General features: G+C 45.3%; 1 protein-coding gene across 2 annotated transcripts; it reads left to right on the top strand.

The window, feature by feature from the left end:
• Positions 1-3,671: 3,671 nt before the first annotated feature.
• cnr1 (cannabinoid receptor 1) lies at positions 3,672-17,179 on the top strand. 2 transcript variants are annotated; one of them, XM_023810220.2, is made up of 2 exons: positions 3,672-4,040; positions 12,185-17,179. In XM_023810220.2, the coding sequence occupies exon 2, from the start codon at positions 12,236-12,238 to the stop codon at positions 13,646-13,648; it is 1,413 nt and encodes a 470-aa protein (XP_023665988.1). In that variant the 5' UTR covers positions 3,672-4,040; positions 12,185-12,235; the 3' UTR covers positions 13,649-17,179. The 2 variants fall into 2 exon arrangements, with proteins under 2 accessions (XP_023665988.1, XP_023665987.1); XM_023810219.2 differs by lacking the exon at positions 3,672-4,040 and adding an exon at positions 10,215-10,791.
• Positions 17,180-17,346: the final 167 nt, after the last annotated feature.

Raw genomic sequence — 17,346 nt, 5'->3', positions numbered from 1 at the left:
CGGCTGGATCTTACGATTCAGCTTCCCCTGCCGTTTCAGCTCTGGGCCCTACGGGTCTTTCTTTTAGGTCTCCCTCGATGGAATAATCCACCTGTATCCTCAGAAGGAGGCTCATGCGTTTCATTGGCCTCTGTGCCGCAGAAAAAAAAGACCCAGTTCAAGCTGGGCTCAGCTCGATCTCTGGGGACGAGTGAACGATGGAGTCCGACACAGTGAAAGATGAGCCGTGCAAACAGCCGTGCGAGTTTGCTTTCAAGCAATTTACAAGCCAAGGCTTTGAGCACTTGAGCTGCTGAATAGGCTGGGAGCAGCAAGCAAAACAGGGCTGTGGAAATATGTGTAGGCTGGTGAGGCACTGGGGGCCGCGGCTGAGCTTTGTCGCCGCGTATGGGATGTATATTGTGCATCCTTGTTTTTAATGGGGATCATTTATTTCCCACCGGAGGTCTGTTTCCTCACCGGAAGGGAAGATGGCTTCTCCAGAATGCATAAAAAATACTTCATTCTGCAGGGTTAGTTTTTTTCCAGCCACATTCCCCACCCCCTGATCTTTGATTTGTATTTCTGCAGTTTGAGCAGAAACTCGAGTTTTCCAGCAGCACATTGGGGGAGGGCGGGGGGGTCACTTCTCATGACCACCCTTTTAGAGGAGATTAAAGGTGGGCTTAAAACTTTAAAATTCACTTGGATAAAGTAAAAAAGCGAGCACTACAGAAAACCCTTCAGAGGGATTAGGGCACAGCACATCTGTTCCTTTTCTCTCTGAATTGTCTTCCATGCGGTAGCAGGGCCAGTTTCGCATGAAACCCCGCAAACAGTATCTGCATTCCTGCATGCGCGGCCTTGTGCCAGTCTTTCTGTAATTTGCAAAATAAATTTAAAAAATGATGCACAGAGGGTCAGAAATTCAGCTGCAGTTTCTGATTCTCACTGAATGCCCAGGTGCAGCCAGCAGCGGAGGAGGATGTGGGCATGTGCCCTTTCGGTGTTTGCAGAGGGGGCGGGATTAAGCAGCATCCCCCCAGCGCCCTTATGTTCATGACTGGGTTCTTCCAGGGGCCCTCTGTCGTGGGGGGCCAGCCATCATAAGCGGGACGCCACTTCCTGGATTCTCCCGTCTGGACAGTGATGGGTGCGCGTAGGAGCGCTTTCCTCCTCTTCATGCGTTTACACAGGAAGTCGTTGAGGGACAATGGCACAGCCGAACCACTATGAGGAACTGCAGTGCTCTTGTGCCGAGATTAATAGGTCCTTCCGGAAAAGCTCGGAAGTGCAGTGGCACTCGGCGATGTGGCAAACGGAAACTGTCTGCGCATTTTTAATGAAGTAATACGTCTATTCTCCTGAGCTCCTTGACGACGACAGGCCGTGAGCCCAAAGTGAGGCAGCCATGTGCTCTAATGAAAGCTGTCTGCCCCTCCTGCGCGTCATGTGACACGGCCCCCACACACAGGCTGTACTTCACCCTGCCGAGCGGCAGGAACACCAAGACTCTGTTCTGAAAAGGAGCCTCTTCCCAAGAAGGGTCAGCCAGCCAGCAACCGGAAAGAATCTGCTAAACGCTGGCACTGGTTTGCCGTCGCCGTACATACGCCTCCGTGGAACCTGTTTGTTTACCCGCCAAGCGCTGAATTGTCAGGAACCGCCCACAGGCCCCAGGACCTCCGCGCTCCTCCGTGTCAGCGGGCTCCACTCCTCTCTGCACCGTGTTTACACCACATCAGCGGCACATCTCCGCTAGCTGCGGTTGCTATGACAGCAGGCGCGTGAATGGAGTCTCTGGCGAATCAGGGCATGGCAGATCGTGGCCAATTTTTCTTTATAGATCCCATGCCCCCAAAAATATTAAAAACGGGTCTGTCACGCATCTGTGGCATCCCCCTGTGAGGGGCCACGCTTCTCCTCTGCCATACTGACTAGTCACATGACAGCAGAGCTCTGACCTCACGGGTGACTCTGAAACATGCTCCACAGGCCACGCACATGTCCGCTGTCATCTCACTGCTCAGCTGATGCTTTCACGCAAAGCATCTCACAATTTCGTTTATGCAATTATGCTAACCGATTTAGGTTAGAGGCTTTAGGTTAAGTGTATTGTGGGAGTTTTACTTGCAGAAAAATGTTCTGAGGGCAGAATGGAAAATGATTGGTTCAGAGAGATAACCTATCAGATTGTAGAGGAGGTGGGACAAAGACTTCTGATTAGTTGGTCCAGCCTCTGCTAGTTGCTTGTACCCTCCTCCTCTACAAACTGATTGGTTATCTCTCTGAACCAATCACTTTTCCCTCTGTCCTCAGAACATTTTTGTGCAAGTAAAACTCCTATGAGCTCTTAAGTGCCTGCGCTTAACTATATTGTGTACATGTACTGTACAGATTTATGTGCATCGCGACACATTGTGCTGAGTGTGTGACAGATTCTCTGTGCCATCCTGCTTAATGAACCACCTCCTGTAGCCTCTGTCTGATCTGGTGTCACTTGTGCTGTGCAGCTTTATGTAACGAGTGTCCTCTGGTTCCCTTCACTGGACACAGGGATGCATTTAATATGTGCACAGCATGCATTGGCTCCGTGAGATGAGAGCGACCCTCTGTTGTTCCCCTGCAGAGGGAGGGTTCTGTGCTGCATAACAGGCAGCAGATGGGGACCCAAGCACGTAGCTCTCAGCTGACAATGAGGCGTAAGCGATGAGGCGGCAGAAGCGGCTCGACACGCCACATTCCAGCCGCCGCCCGGCGCGGAGCCAGCCCAGGAACAACCGGCAGGGGCCTCTCATGGCGTCTGGAGTCCCCTCTTGGCTGGCAGATGGTCCGTGGGGGTGCTGGATTTGGCTCCCTTCCACGGTGGATGACGGAGCGATGTCCCACCTTTGGAATTTCACACCAGGTTCCCCCACTGCCGCTCCACCCAAGAGAAGGTGTTGTCTGGCTCCACCAAATCCAGTGGACCATCCACCCATGTCCCTGTGGGGAATTCAGACACTGAGACACCCCCGCCAATCGTGATAGATGGAACGCTCTGGTGCTTTTCAGTGACCACTTTGAAAATCACACAAATGGCCAGTATCTTGTGAGGTGGTGGGGAAGAACCTCTCTTGTATGAGAAAGGGTTCATGAATTTGTATTTCATACTTGCTATAAACATATGCGATAGATATTACGTTCAAAGAAGCCGCACAGCAACAGAAACAAAATGGACCAGAAACGAACAGCATTCACAGGAGAGATTCGGGCGTTGTGGGAAATTGGGCGCATTTGAAACGGTACATGGACAGTGGTAATACTAATTGTAACCTGAAGGGCTTTTTGCAATCTCAGACAAGTACTTTAAAATGATATTATTCCCATATTTCCAACAGTGGCGATGGGTGTTTGCATGAATTTCTGGTGAGAATGAGGAACAGGTTATTCATCTGGCTGCGGGATAATCAACGAATCAATCTTGACCCGATATTTTGGCGAAAGAAACCTGAAAGAACCTCAGTAAAGGAAATATAAAAAGAAACATTTCTAACTGACTTACTGAGTCTTTCCTGCGTGCAGGGTTAGTGGTGTCGCTCAGACTGCGGTCTGTGTTTCCGTGTTCCGGTGGTCGATCAGCACTAATGTGAAGCGGAGCAGAATTTAGGCAAACATAATTACGCTGCCAAAACTGCATTACTGAACATGAATAGTGTTATTCTGCATAGGTGTTCTGAGCTTTAGATATTTCATCATTAGCATTTTAATAGTTTTTTGTTTTGATACTCGAATATTTGTTTTTGAACGTTTCATTAAGTAGGCATACATGCATATATTAAAATTCAACTGTAGTCTATTAAATTTTTAATTTTACCGGCTGATTTCTAGTGTGTAGGATAGAGATATTAATACTTATCAATATACATTTTGTAACAATTGGACAGTTTTTTTCTGACACAAGTTGTACACTTGATTTTGTACACTTCATTTTGATAAAGGACAATTTTAAAATAAGGAGTAACGACTTGGAGTAAATCTCCTTTCATGCGGACAGAATGATCATCACGGCTGTGAAAATGGTACGTATCAGTAAACATTTGGCAAGCCAGCATAATTTCTTTGGGCGTGAGATGACTGATATAACTCCCTGAATCGAAAAACAGCAATTCGTTTAATGCTTCCACACTTGAATTACTCAAGAATATGATGGTAAAGTCCATTTTCGGCTTACAAATGTCTATATTACTCGCAGTGTGTGACATTTATATCATTAAATACTTGAGCCTTTTCGGTGATCACACTGCGAAGTGGACTAACATTTCACTCATAAAAAAACCAAAACCCGAAAATGGAGCGGAGTATTTATTAAAAGTTGTACTATAACGCTGCAAGTTTTTCATGTCAGCGGGATAATGAAGATCGGCTGCCGCCGCAGAAGGCTGGGGGCGTCACCCTAGTCCAGAAGTGGTACTGAATGGGTTAAATATCTGATTAGCAGCCGAAATATGTATGTGTGCAGTACCAGTCCTAGCTGGGGTGGCGCCCTAGGCGAGTATCGCACTGGGGCCCCCGTCCGAGGCAAAGTGAAATTGGCTAGCAAGTCGGGGCCCCAAGAGAAATGGGCGCCCTAGGCGGCCGCCTATGTCGCCTATACGGTTGACCGGCACTGTTTGTGTGAAAGAGTAAAGGAGAGAAAGCGTAACACGCACGTATCGCTGGTGAGGTTATGCTTAGACGAAGTGGAATATTGCAGTAGGTCGGCGAAAACCCCAAAGGCACGATGATTAATTCACCAAAAACACTTAATCTGTGTTGCGGGGCACAATGCGCCTGAGGTTGAGGTCTGTCTCTTGCGTCCTGGTATTCGGCAAGGCGATGGAAGACACTAGGCTAATTAGAGTTGCACTGCATTAATAATTAGGCTACTATAAATTGTATTCAGAACATGAGAAATAATAGTCAATGGCTGATGTTTAAAACTTAAGACTTTAAAGAAATATATAAAGGCAGTCAGCTGGAACTGGCCAAGAAGTAAAATTCTGAACAGCACATCCATATAACGACATAATTGCTTGTGGCTAATTGAGGAAACTCTAAATTTCTTCTCATTTATCTTGTGACAAGCCTGTTACCTCTTTGTCTCCCCGCTGATGTGGGCGAGACTAATGAAGGAGCATAAATTGATTTTGGGCTCGAGAAGTCGGTCTATATGGAGAAAGAACTGTGTATCTTTTGGCTTCAAAGTTTTGTCTGACGAACAAAAGCAGATTAATAATGTCTTAAAATTAGTTGACTGTCTGCTTATATCGGATCGCTAATTATCAAATAAGTTGAAGTTAGAAGGGTGAGTGAAGTTTGTAATGTAGGCAATGACGGAATGATTATATCCTATCAGAGGGGGCAGGTACTAATTAATCTGGGGGCTGGAGACGTCTTTTTTTTTTTTATTTCTGACACAGACACAACCAGACGGAGCGAATGGATCTTAGCTTCAATGTGTAAGGATGAGCTCCGGCAAGTGTTCTGGGGAGGCTACGTCCATGCTGTGGGTTACAGCAGTCATTATTAGATGGGGGCAAACACATCCAGATGGCATCGGTGCAAATTCATTCGCGCAAGTGCGTCGGTGCTCAGAATTGCGGCCGTGGGCTCCGCCCGATGATCGCCCTCCGACCGGCGGCCGCTGCTCCCGCCATGTGTGCCGCTAATCCCCAGTGCCCGCTGGTTGCGAGCTGAGTCACGCCTGGAGACGCCGTCAAACTTGGACATTTGTGTTGTGGAGCAGTTCGCCTGTTACTGCGATGAGGCAGTGTGAGATAGGATGCGATGTACCGCGAGTGACACCCAGATGGCCATGTGCTGTACTTGCGTCACTGCTTGTCACAGTGCTGGCCTACTGGCTTCCCAAAAATAGAGAAATATTCGATATTCATCATTCTTTATACTATCGCACAGAAAACCAGCATCAGATTGAAGAGCCTTGGACTCCTGCCATGGCTTTTTAATTATATATTTTTTAATACAGGCTCTATCAGAAGTGCGTGTGTGTTTGTACATTTTGCGAGCAGTTCCTGTGCTTCTCCCAGCACTGTAGGCTACTCCTTGCAGCTTTAACAGTTGTGCAAAGTCGCGAAGTGCAAACGTTCGGCATGTGGTCTGTTGGCAGGACTTTAGAGAGGGACAGGGTGGCATTAAAATTACACACGCTCCTTTAGTGCATCTGTTTTCAGAGAGCTTGCGTCTGATGAGGATGCGACAGCACCATACATTTTTTTTTTCTCCGTCGCACTTTTGCCGACTGACACGATTATCACTTGTGTGAACTTCGTCGCTGCTCCTCTCAAACAACGCGAGCGACAGCAACATGTTAATTCTTTACAGACAGACGTTGTTTCACCGGATGATAAGCCAGGTGTCTGAATCGCTCAGCGAGGGAAATGCGCCACTTATCTCCTAGTTCACAGAGCAGACTTCCTTCTCCCGCTCCTGGCCTGTTCCTCCCCGGAATGACAGGCCGGGAGTCACGAACAATATCCGGCCTTCCAGAGGAGCGGAGCTGAGTGTCCTGCTCCCAAAAGACCGGCGGCGGCCGCAAGGGCTCTTAGGTCCATTTGCACGCGGTTTGCCCTCTCGTGAAACTTCAGGTGTGACGCCAGTGCCCTCGCACGGCACGTCAGCTCGAGGACGAGCTGCAGAGGTGAGCTGAGAGGCCGGGCTCCTCCTGCTGGGGTGTGACATGCGTTGTCATACTCATAGGCTCGGTTCGGTGACATTTCACTGTCGCTGTTGCGCATAATGTTGTATCATTTTCATCACAATTGTCCTGCCTGTTCACGCCTGAGATCGACCATAGCGCTGAGGTGCGAAGATGATGCTTTTCATGCCCCATCTTCCTCCATGCCATTGCTCAATGCAGACGTTCAGTGCTGAAATACTTTTTCGGAGCAGCGCGTAAGTTTCGAATGTTCTCATCACAATACCTGCCCCCCCCCTACCACTGATTTGGTGCAGTGCTGTTGCTGGAATGTTCTATTCGGTGGATAGTCGTGTCTGTCATGAATGGGAAATGATTTCTGCCACTTCGTGTCGCCTCACGGACTACATGAAGTCCGTATATCTAATTAATTCATCTCAGAGTCTGAAGTCAGCATATTTGAATGACCAGCTCATGCATGTCTGATTAGTTAGCTCAGGGACTGGTTCAACAGTAGTATGTCTGATAGACTCAGTTCAGCAGCTGGCCAGCAGTGTATTATTGTCCAGTATAATGCAGCAGCTTCCCAGCAATGTGGCCCAGTCAAATGACTAATTATCTTACTGGGAATTCGGGGCATCATCTCTAACCAGGAAATGTGGTAATGGCACCATCCGGGAGTTTACTTGAGTTAGCAAATTCAGACAACTAAGAAGTAAAATAAGCAATTTATTGTCTGGGTACAACAACGTTCACAATCACTATTAAAAACTGCAGCATAGAGACAAACTTTAATCTAACTTAAGTGGGCAGTTAGCTATATAACTACATTATACACACACAGGGAACACACAGAGATACATTCCCCAGCAGAAGATATTCATGGTGGCTGAGACAGATCTGGGTACCGATGTTAATCTCATAGCACCATGTGGGGGCTCTGAATACAGAATCCCCCTCCCCCCCCCAACTTGTGGACCCTCCCTTAAGTACAAAAGCAAGTGATTGGTTTTCTTTGAAGATGGCGATTCACTCTCTGACCAGATGTTGTGCTTATTGTTTTACTTAAAGATTTCGGTTTTATTGCGACGTGGTTCTCCTTGTAATCTCCTTAAAGATACTGATACGTCATTGGACAGTCAGGACCCCACACTAATTGTGTAAGGAATCCACTTGCAGAGTCTCCCACAAATGTAGTTTCCAGAAAATGATGATTCACCCAACAGCAAAATAATATAATGTAAGACAGTGCAGGCATACAGAGGGTATGGAAAGGCAGCTCAGGTACAAATGATGGACAACTGAAATACAAAATAATACCCTTCTGCAACAAAATAACAGACCTTCTGCAACAAAGTATCGTGCAGAGGTGTCTGAGACAGGGAGGAGGCCAGCCAAGACGGGGGCTCCCCCCGAGAGCAGGTACCGACTTCTCTGGTTGCTATTCATCCAGCGGCTTCCTTATCAGCCTGGCGGTGCCGAATGGACCAGCCCTGTTTCCCTGACTTTCCCATGGTCAGAATTTGCTGTCTGCATTCAAACCAAGGTTACTGAGGAATCCTTAGCACTTTTCTTCACAATGGTCAATAGGAATGTTACTGCTGGGGTTGTATCATTCAAATATATTAATTTAAGACTGAGGCCATTCAAATGAGACCAAACATGGATCTGTACAAGGGTGTAGGTTTGGCGCCGACCCAAGGTGGTCGGGGCCACAGAATCCTCTGGGGTCAGCCGTGCTACAGTGTGTGTATGTGTGTGTTCATGCGCACCTTAGGATGGACAGAACGATCCTGAATGAGCCCGGTCTGGTGCCCTGTGTTGACATTCCTCAAATTTCCCCTCCGTCATACTTCATCATTAAAAAATAAACAATTATAGTGGAATCTTTTCGGCTATGTTCAGAATAGCAATTAGTTGGCGACCTTTATCTAGCTGGGTTCTGTTGTCATGCAAATGCCATTACTCAGGCGCATTGAGGGCAGGACACGTGTGATTTGGTTTTGCTGTTTTTACACTGAGCATTTCAGCACTTTGCATTGTATGCTGAGGGCTCCCCCCCTATTAAACAGCCTGACATTTCATGTTCTCTAAGCTACAGCATCGGCGATGCCTCCTCCAGTGTGTGGGCCTCTACAGCCCGTCACATTACCATCGAAAGAGTCTCCCTCTGTTCAACCAGTGATGCATTAGCTTTAACTCTAAAGCTGACCGTGCACCACAGGTGCACGGTCCCCGAGGCCAACTTTTCGTTTGTTCTGATCCCATCTGCTGTCCATGATTGGCTGTCATAAATGTGGCGCTGCAGGATTGGTCAGCAGGACTAATTATGCAGATACCAGCATGCTTTGCACCGCACTGCGCGTATCTGTAAATTGTGTAAATCTGTGTATTTATGTTGTACATAGTAAATGTGTAATCTCTGCCGTGGAAGGCGTGTGCTTCGCTAGCCTGTATCCGTGAGAGTCGGTAAATTCTTGGCTTTCTGTCTGTGCCGCTGCTAGTATTAAACTAATAGTGGTTGTAAAAAAAAGTTTGCAAACTTCTGTTTTAAAAGAGCTGCCATGTCCTTTATTAAAATGACTCACGCACTCGCCACAATATGTTTATTTGCGCTCTGTAGGAGGTCCACAGCATTCTGCGCCCTTTAGGCTTGCGGCGTGACACAGAGCGACCCGGGTGGCGACGTCCTTTTAAGGAACGTGACAGATTGCTGTCGCCGACGCGCTCGACGTCGTGTTGCGTGGACGTAGCTTGGAGTATACAGCCACCTTAAAAGGCATCATGACAAAGAGGCTGTGCGCTCCTAAGCGTCACGTGGGGCTGTTCCACAGAGAGGATGACTTGTTTATTAATTGCATGGGATTAATGAAGGGCTGTACTTTGTGTGGCACCCTGGTGCGTACAGGTTAGGGCGGCCCCGGGCCTTGAGCTCCGGGTTGTGGGGATGCTATGGAGGGAGGCTTCGGCGCATCATGCTTTTAACATCACATACACGCACAAGCCTTTGCTCCGCTCAGCAGAAAGCGGTGGATCTCAGTACAACAGGCTGGTGGTTGATTACCTCTCTGCCTTTCAAAGGTTTGCTGTGTGTTTCCTATGATCCTTCCAGCCACTAATGTTACAGTCACAAAATGGGCCGTTTTTTTAATACTTCTCCTATAGGATGTGTTTGGTCAGCAAAGCAGAAATTATTGCACCGTGTAAAACTACAGCATTTGGTTAATCTGAGCGACGATGTTCCATTAATATTCATCATGGAGGAAAATCGTGGAGGAAGCCAGCTGTCCAGTGACCACAAGGAGAATTTTTTCACCTTTCCCTTAAAAATCATCTTGTCTACATACAGACAGTAACATGTAACATTTTAATGTTGTTTTAATGTGACGGTTTATCCCGCTCACACAAATCTTAAATTATTTAACTGAAAAGCTAAAATGAAGTTATATCATATATATTCACCGATAATGTATTAGTGGAAATAAAGAACCATTGTGAACTTAAACGGAACCCGTCATGTTAAAAAAATATCTGGGAAAAAATATGCCTTCGATGGCAATTTACGGGAAGGTGTAGGCTTTACTAAATGTGCCTCGCTTCAATATCGATTTCAGACAAGTGGTCGGTTGCATTTTGTAAAACAAACCTTGGCGATTTCTTCCTATTGTTTTGTAAGGAGTCTCCGCCGGCGGACAGCGGTTGTCCTTTTGTCTAAGGGGCCGCTTGTCCGGCTGCCTTGTTTAATGTGCACCATGCGCTCCTTCTTTGGGCGGCTTTATAACCCGGAGCGGCGACACATCGCAACACGTGACGCCAGCTACTAAAGCGACGTTTCGTAAATATGCAGCCACACGGACTCGGGGCACCGGCGGCGGCCACATGCACCGCAGCGCACTTTATAAAGGACCGCTCTCTGCTTTATTTCTATAGTCACATATATGTATAAATGACATTTTAAAAAGACGCCAGAATACGGCGTTTGTTACAGTATAATAAATTTGCGTTCATTCTTCTCACGTTTTTACTTTCTTCATCCTTCGCAATGATTACCTACTGAGCACCGAGGTCGGGTTCATGCCGGACGGTACTTTATCTGCGGCGCAAGGATTTTATTCACCTGGGCAAATTATGTGAAGGTAAACAACTTTTACTAATGTTGTTTTTAAATTATGTCATTGAATGTATTAAGGGATTCCAGTCAGTATTTCAGTATTATCTGTAAGACCATTTGCATCTACATTATTTAAAATAAATGATCAGTACTGAACGTGGTCCTGAAAATTCATTCTTTTGCATGCAGTACGAAAACCGATTAGGATTCATACAGATATAATTTATAGTTGAATGAAACGTAAGAGAAAAGCTTCACCCTTCAAGCTAAAACACTCAATTTCTCACATTTTGTGAAAATTCGTAATTCATATTCAGAGCATTGACCACTGTTATGTGATGCTTGTGGTTTTCAAGCCGTGTCTACGGAAAAGAGAATGAGATACGCGGCCAAAAGGATGTCAAAAACTGCAGTCTACTTTTTGTTTTTAATAACATGCTTTGTATATGTAAAACGAAGATGTGTGGGTGGATACAGTTGTATGCGTGTGATTTACAATCAATTGCTTAGTGATAGTAAATATTTAATTCCTTAAACACTCGTGTTTTCTTAAGTTGTGCTGCTTTTTGTTTGGGATTTTTTTTCCAGACCATTAAGTACCATCAGACAGCCAACACGAATAATCATTTCCCATTAGGATTTATGAAATTCAGATTCACCTGTAAGAGGAGTCGTCACTGAGTGAATGAATCGCAGAATTTGCGCCTATGAAGTTATTTCGTATAGATTTGCACCCTCTAGTGGTCAAGGTACTCGAAAGCCTGCAAATCCCGAAGTGCGTTACGAAGAGCCCTGTTAGCACTGGGCTGAAAAATCGCGAACGATAACATTTAAACAAGTTGGAATATAAGAAGACTCGTGTCTCGTGTGAAGAAAATCAGTTTTTAAAAAATAAAAACATACGTGTATGTTTGTAGCATGTACGGCATGAATCACTGTAGTTTTCAAATTGCAATGTCGGTAAGCGACGTATGATTCCTACATATGAATAATTAACGACTGACTAGTTACCAGATGTTGTCCCTCAGACATAAGTGCGGTCGCCATTTGGCTAATACTTAATTACTTATAATTATCTATATTCTGTACCAGCTCTTAGCTCTCTATATTACAATATATATTACAATTTGATGCATGCAAAATATTAACAAAAAAATACAAGTGGATGCAGCAGAAGTATTTCATTTTGTATTTTTGTTTTGACAAAATAGTAATATGTTTATGAATTTTCACACGACACACCACTATATGGCTATAATTGTTTTTTGAATACAACATACATTATCTGCAAGCATCAATCCTATCCGACCCGTAATCATTCCTCTGTGTTTGCATGTCCTATATTGTCACTGTGATTCTTGAAATGTTGAAAGGTAACATTTTCATAAATCAACCTTTTATTTTTTATTTCACTGTAGATTCTCCCGGAATCATCTTAGGCAACCTTTCATCTGCTAGAGGAGGCAGTCATGAAGTCCGTCCTAGATGGCGCTGCAGACGCCACTTTTCGGACCATAACCTCGGGTCTGCAGTACCTTGGTTCCAATGATGCTAGTTACGATGACCCCGCCATCAACGCCGACTTCGCCAAGAGTCGGTTCTCCTTGCAGAAGCCTCTCTCTGCATTCCGGGGCAACTCCTTCCCGGTCAAAGTCCCCGAGGATGAGGAGCTCATTCTCAGAGGGTTCCCATTCTACCCGACCAACGTGACCGAGTTGCTCGGCAACCGGAGCACTTTTGGCGAGGAGGGCAGCTCCGTCCAGTGCGGAGAGAACTTCATGGACATGGAGTGTTTCATGATCCTGACGCCCGGCCAGCAGCTGGCCATAGCGGTTCTGGCACTGACGCTAGGCACCTTCACGGTGCTGGAGAACCTGGTGGTGCTCTGTGTCATCCTGCAGTCACGCACCCTTCGCTGCCGCCCTTCCTACCACTTCATCGGCAGCTTGGCCGTGGCTGACCTGCTGGGCAGTGTGATCTTCGTCTACAGCTTTCTGGACTTCCACGTGTTCCACCGGAAGGACAGTCCCAACGTTTTCCTCTTCAAGCTGGGCGGAGTCACGGCCTCGTTCACCGCCTCTGTGGGGAGCCTCTTTCTCACAGCGATAGACCGCTACATCTCCATCCACAGGCCTTTGTCCTATAGGCGTATCGTCACCAGGACAAAGGCAGTCATCGCCTTCTCCATGATGTGGACTGTCTCCATCATCATCGCAGTGCTGCCCCTGCTCGGCTGGAACTGCAAACGCCTGGGCACAGTGTGCTCGGACATTTTCCCCCTCATCGACGAAAACTATTTGCTCTTCTGGATTGGGGTGACCAGCGTGTTGGTCATCTTCATCATCTACGCATACATGTTCATCCTGTGGAAGGCCCACCATCACGCGGTGCGTATGCTCAGCCGCACCTCCCAGAAGAGCATGGTCATCTGCACCCCAGAGGGCACCAAGGTGCAGACCACCCGCCCAGATCAGGCACGCATGGACATCCGACTGGCCAAGACACTGGTGCTCATCTTGGTGGTGCTGATCATCTGCTGGGGGCCTGTGCTCGCCATCATGGTCTATGACCTATTCTGGAAGATGGACAACTCTACCAAGACCGTCTTTGCATTCTGCAGCATGCTCTGCCTGCTCAACTCCACCGTCAACCCCATCATTTATGCCCTGAGGAGCAGAGATCTGCGGCAGGCATTTCTGAGCGCCTGCCAAGTTTGCCGAAGTGCCGGCCAACCATTGGATAACAGCATCGAGTCCGACTGCCAAAACAGGAGCACCAGTATCGGTGCCAGCAGGGCAGCGGAGAGCTGTGTGAAAACCACTGTGAAAATAGCCAAAGTGACCATGTCCGTCTCAACAGACACATCAGCAGAAGCTGTCTGATGGCCTTCGTTGGACACTAGGCACGACATTTTTAATGTAAGAAGCCCATCACAGCACCAACCCAAGGCCTATCATTCCATGTAAAACTCAACTAAGGGGTTGAAAGAATCGAAGGCGACAAGAGCAAAGTGTCACTGAAAGTCACAACTGAATAATTAAATACAATGATGACTCACCATTGGACGACGGCCTAAATGTCTCATCTGTGCCAGTCTAGTATTTTTCCAGGTGTATTTCTGTGTTTGCTGTAGTGCCAAAGTCACAACCTTAATTTTACACTGACACTGAACAGCAGTGAAAAAATGTTTCAGCCATTGTAAAGTAAATCTTTTTAAATTTCTCATTCACTTTAATGTCGTAGTTAATGGTGTTGGTAGATTATAAAAATTCACGTAGGGTTACCGTATTTTTTTAACTGTTAAAACCTATTACATCAGATTCTCGGAACGGTAACTTTACACATGGGATAAGGGGCTATTTACATGTTAATGAGAAATATGTTAATATGTAGAACTGAGATGTGCATGTGTACATAGTCCTCGTAGCCATTAGTCATTTAATTGTATAGATAATTGCTTTGTACTGTGTGGTGCCGTACGATTTTGGCTTTGGGGATTTTAAAAAGGGCAGGTTGAAAACTGCTGATATACTTTTGGCTTAAGGGACAGTTTTCAGCTACATAAACTAACCATATGTGTACAGAAACCTTAACAAAGGGGAACCACTCAACAATTAATTGATGTATAAAACCTGCCCTCAGTAAGACAGCATTCTTATTACGGAGTCTGTAGTGTACAGTATTGGGTTACTGTTTTTGAATGTTCTGTCCTGATTAGAGATAAAAGCACAGCTATTTAGATATTTAGATCTATTTTTACAGTAACAACCGTCAGTCGTTTTGGGACTAGATTTGGTCACAGTTGATTGTCTAACTCTTTGTTACTTGTAGACGCCTGCTGATAAGCAGGAGCAGATTTATTAAGTGTGTTATTGGCCTTCAAACATGGTCCAGAATTTGACTGAATTAGAACATTTGTGCTGGAAATCAGGCGAGTCCGAAAAAATAGGGATGCGTTAAAGATTACTGCTGACAATCAGGCGGCGATTCTCCCACTGAGCAAGATAGTGACACAAGCTTAAAGAGAAGTGAAAACCCAGAACCGATAAAGAACTGATGTTTCCAGAAACCAAAGACCGACGGAGTTATTTGGTCTGCAGTACCAATGGCATCCCTGGAAATGACTGTCACATGACTGAGGCATAATGTGTTACCAATTTCACTGATAAAGCCAGTCAGTGTTAACCTAGGAACCATGTGGCACATCTAGCTGGTTACCTGGTTAAAACCGTTTGATAGAAAAACTTTGCAAGACAGTTGAGGACTTACAGTAATTTGTATTCTTATAGTTGGACGGGTGGAGGTAGGAGACTTTGTGGGGGGGCGACCTGAATGGATTGTGTTTTTCTTCCTGACAGCCGCCCTGAAACGAATGGGGTTCTGGACTGTTTTCTCGAAAATCGGTTTTTCTGAAGCGTCCAGCACAGTAGTGTCAGTAGGATAATTCAGACCCAGGGAAAATATTCAGGTTGCGCCCCCTAGCCGCAGCAGCCTGAAAAAACATAGAGAGAACTCAAGAGAATAGTTTTTTAAGGCTTAATTGAGTGTTATTTTTATATATATTAAAAACAAGAGGAATATTTCAGAAAATATTTCTTTCAATTTTTGGACAAAAATGTGTAATGACAAAGGTGTAAATAATGTAGGCCTATGTCTCGTACCCTGTGAACTGAGGTTGCCGTTGTATATGGTCACGCAGCACATTTACAATAATTGAGAGCTCAGTGAAACTGTCCTGTTGTACTGCCACCACTGTGACCTTCAAAGCTCCGTTCATGCAGTATGACTGCATGTTCTAACATCCATATAAGTGATTAGCCCTCAGTATAATCTGTAGATTTCCATTGTCTTCTACTGTGAATGTCCTTTAGTCTTGTAAAATACTATATATAACATTTGTTTGTAAAATATTGTACATAATGCAACTCTAAAGTGAGGTTAAAAATCTCTGCCCGTAACAGGTGAGATCTGTCAGTATTACACTGTTTTAAATGTGGTCAAAATGTCTCGGTGAAAGCTGTGTGTTGGTGTGTGCTGGCCACACTGTCGTAATTCTGGAAACTTCTCGGGTGCCCGCTGCGCTAGCCTGTCCCGCTCGCTTGCTACAAACGAATCCAAGCTAAGCAGGTTTGGGCTTGACTGGTGCTTGGCTGGGAAATCTGAGTTACTGCTCAAAGCAAGCCATGGAACGAGGGGCTAGTATGGGCATGACCCATTGAGGGTCCATCATATGTCAGTCATAATCAGAGTTTTTAAATTATTGTAAACACGAAGAAATCAAACCAATTTTAAAGATGGACTTGTTGAAATCTTATAGCCAAATGCACTCCCATACCCTGCAGTGGCCGACCTGTGTTGAGCTGGTATTAGTTTTATTAGTAGTATTAGTGTTCAGTGTGGAGTATGTAGCCCTCCGAAGTGTGTGAAGTGCCAGTACCCCAGTGCCACCGAAGGGGGACACCATCCTTTAGACTGGGAACCCAAACGAATATCCTTATTCACTGTAACCATAAGAAAAAAAGAAAAAGGTACAAAAAACATCCCAGGGCATTTATCAACTCACTAGAAGGCTGCCTAATCTTGCCCCGTTGTCATATCTGCCCAGACAATGTGTAACCTCATTGCCTTGTTGTTACACAGTATGGCATGATGCAGGCAGGTGCTGGGCCTTATGGGTGCCTGACGGTGGTCACCCATCACAGCAGCACCACACACTCTTTCCTAGACAGTAGGAAGAACAAAGCTATACAAATGCATTTGACTGTTTTTGTTGGTATTTATTATCGATAGTAATACATCTGACAGTTCCATTTCTAAAGAAAGATTTCATTAATGTGTCATTATTGGATATTACAAATTTGTCACTGTTATTAGATTAATTAAATATAGATGACATTTATTTTACTGTCAAGAAAAACAAAACTCTTTAGGGTTAACTCTGCGGACTGAGTCACATGGATAACTCAAAGACAGACCAAAAAAATGGTTTCTTTAAACAAGAATGTTGTGTTGACCGGGTGCTTTCATGTGAGTTGAATTACTATCGTTTGTATAAGCAGCATAAAGAATTTTGAACAGATTTTATTGATCTTGACTGGAAGTTAACGTGATGTGTTTTGATTGGTCCGAATAAAATAGGACAGTTTGGAACTAGCTTGATTAGCAATGTTATCTGTAGCCATTTAGTTCATTGTTAACTTTAACTGTGTTCCAGTGACATTTCTACTCCTAGCAATACTTAGTGCTGGACATCAACTTTAAACAGTTAAGTGGCTTCTGTAACTAAGATTGCATGTGAGGAGTTTGTAAATACAAAATAAATTATATTCTGTCCTGAGCAATTGGACAACTGTGTTTGATGTACTGCAGTGTAATCTGTTACTAAGCCATTGAATAAAGTCTCAACTGGTGAATGAGGATTGTGCAGGCTTGTTTTTTCGTCAGCTCTGCCCCACACATGCAATACATTTCAACCTGCTTCTAACTGGCCCACACCAACCCCCGATAAAATACGCCATCGTTACTTTCACTGGAACAGTAAGTTAGGATGGCAGTGTATACAGGGCCAGTTCTTCACACG

This window comes from Paramormyrops kingsleyae, chromosome 19 (assembly GCF_048594095.1).
Source record: "Paramormyrops kingsleyae isolate MSU_618 chromosome 19, PKINGS_0.4, whole genome shotgun sequence".
NCBI classification, from domain to species: Eukaryota; Metazoa; Chordata; class Actinopteri; order Osteoglossiformes; family Mormyridae; genus Paramormyrops; species Paramormyrops kingsleyae.
Note: the sequence above shows the minus strand (reverse complement) of the source record. Positions and strands in the feature narration are given on the sequence as shown.